The following is a 1,745-nucleotide window of genomic DNA, read 5'->3' on the forward strand; positions in this document are numbered from 1 at the left end:
TTGGCATCTGAAATAAGAGAAGCTACATATTTTGTTTCTTTTTTACAAGACCGAGTAGAGGCATACACTGCCTCGGTTGCCTTATGGATGGACTCATCATGCTTTTGAATTGAAGTTTCAATTAGGGCTTTGATAGCAGCATCAGAATAAGCTGATGCGGAGGAAGAGGAAGATTAAGCGAGCAACTTGTCAAGTTTTTCATTGAGATCTTTTAAGTGTCGCTTGGTGAGGGGAGCATCGTCATCATCCTCACTTTGAACTCGATAAGGGCTATAGTAGAAGGACTCATAATCGACATCATTACCACCAAGAACAGGGAAAGATTCTGTGGAAGGAGATGGGGATATGGATTTGGAAGTGACAGGTGATTCAATTTCTAAGGTAGGTGCCCCCGTATCAGATACGTTGACACGAACCGAAGGGTCGGGTATGGTTGTTGTTGAAGATACTTGAGTGAAGATTGGTGGAGGGAGAGGGCAGTGGTTGTATATTGAGAAGAAACAGGTGGTGGAAGTGGTGCAATAGAGACAGACACTGTAGTATGAGATGGAGAAGGAGGAGGATTTGGAACAGAATCATTAAGTGGTACCTCATTAGGTGGAGAACGTGGAGGCGTATTTCCCCTTGGTGATCCTTCAAGATGTGCATCTTCGACTTCGTCTGATTTCTCTTGATCATGATAAGAAGGAACGTAGTCCGAATCACTAGGCGAAGCTGCCTTCGGTTTATTCGCCATCTTTTTAACCTTTTGCTTCTTGGTTTCAAAAGGAGTTGCTTGTTCAGTTTTACGCTTTTTGGGCGTGGCATCTTGGGAAGATCGGCCTACTTTCTCGTGCTTCTTTGAGTCTGGTTTCTTCCCCCTCTTAGCTGGTTTATCAACAACATCCAGCGTGGTTTGCATCTCAGAGGTCAATTGCCTTGGTCCTGTGGGTGGGAGTTTTCGATAGTCAGCCATAACCTTGCTTTCAGTAGAGACACACCTGTACATCGACTCAGGAATGGACCTGATGAACAGAAATTTGGTCGGATCAGACAAATGATCTTTGTTGTGTGAAAGGTCGCAATCAAAGATTTTAAAGCATCTGCCATGACTGGAACCTAGAAGTGCTACATTGCTCTTTGAGTAATCAACGTCCAGAATCTTCCACAAGAGATTTCAGAGTGTTTGGAAGAAGAATTAAGACTCTACACCAGTTAAGTTAATATCAAGGATCCATAATCCAGATTGATCCCATGGTAAAGTGTAACATCCATAAATTTTACGCCAAATTTAAACTTTTTCAATCATAAATAAAAACCGTAAAGCATCGTTTAAAAAATGTTTCCAAATCATTTTCCATCAGAGTGTCCTAAAAATCATAACATAAGGATGAGGAGCAGTACGGTCACGCCTTCGCCTTTCCATGGACTCCTAAAGTACCTGAAACAATAAACTGAAAACTATAAGCCCGAGGGCTTAGTGAGCTACACCCAAAATACCAATACCACATTGACAATACCATATCAGTAATAATCAATCAATCATCATGCATATTGGGCCATTGGCCTGACTGGACCTCCCTACCGGGCCTACAGTCTGTCTGAATCTATCCCGAGCTTTTAGCATGACTGGTCCGCCACGTGGGCCTACAGTCTCCCCGGACCGCTCATAGGGTATGTTGGCCTTCAGCACAAAGCAGGACCGCCTCAACCCAACCAACAAGCAAATAACCATGTGCGCATAGCTATCATATACTGGCATATAC

The 1,745-nt window shown here is 43.3% G+C and overlaps 1 protein-coding gene across 1 annotated transcript; it reads right to left on the reverse strand.

Annotated features, from left to right (window-relative positions):
- Positions 1 to 376: 376 nt before the first annotated feature.
- Positions 377 to 988, reverse strand: LOC111906873 (uncharacterized). The gene has a single exon (XM_023902652.1). The coding sequence runs from the start codon at positions 986 to 988 to the stop codon at positions 377 to 379; it is 612 nt and encodes a 203-aa protein (XP_023758420.1).
- Positions 989 to 1,745: the final 757 nt, after the last annotated feature.

This window comes from Lactuca sativa, chromosome 4, assembly GCF_002870075.4.
Source record: "Lactuca sativa cultivar Salinas chromosome 4, Lsat_Salinas_v11, whole genome shotgun sequence".
Classification (NCBI taxonomy): Eukaryota; Viridiplantae; Streptophyta; class Magnoliopsida; order Asterales; family Asteraceae; genus Lactuca; species Lactuca sativa.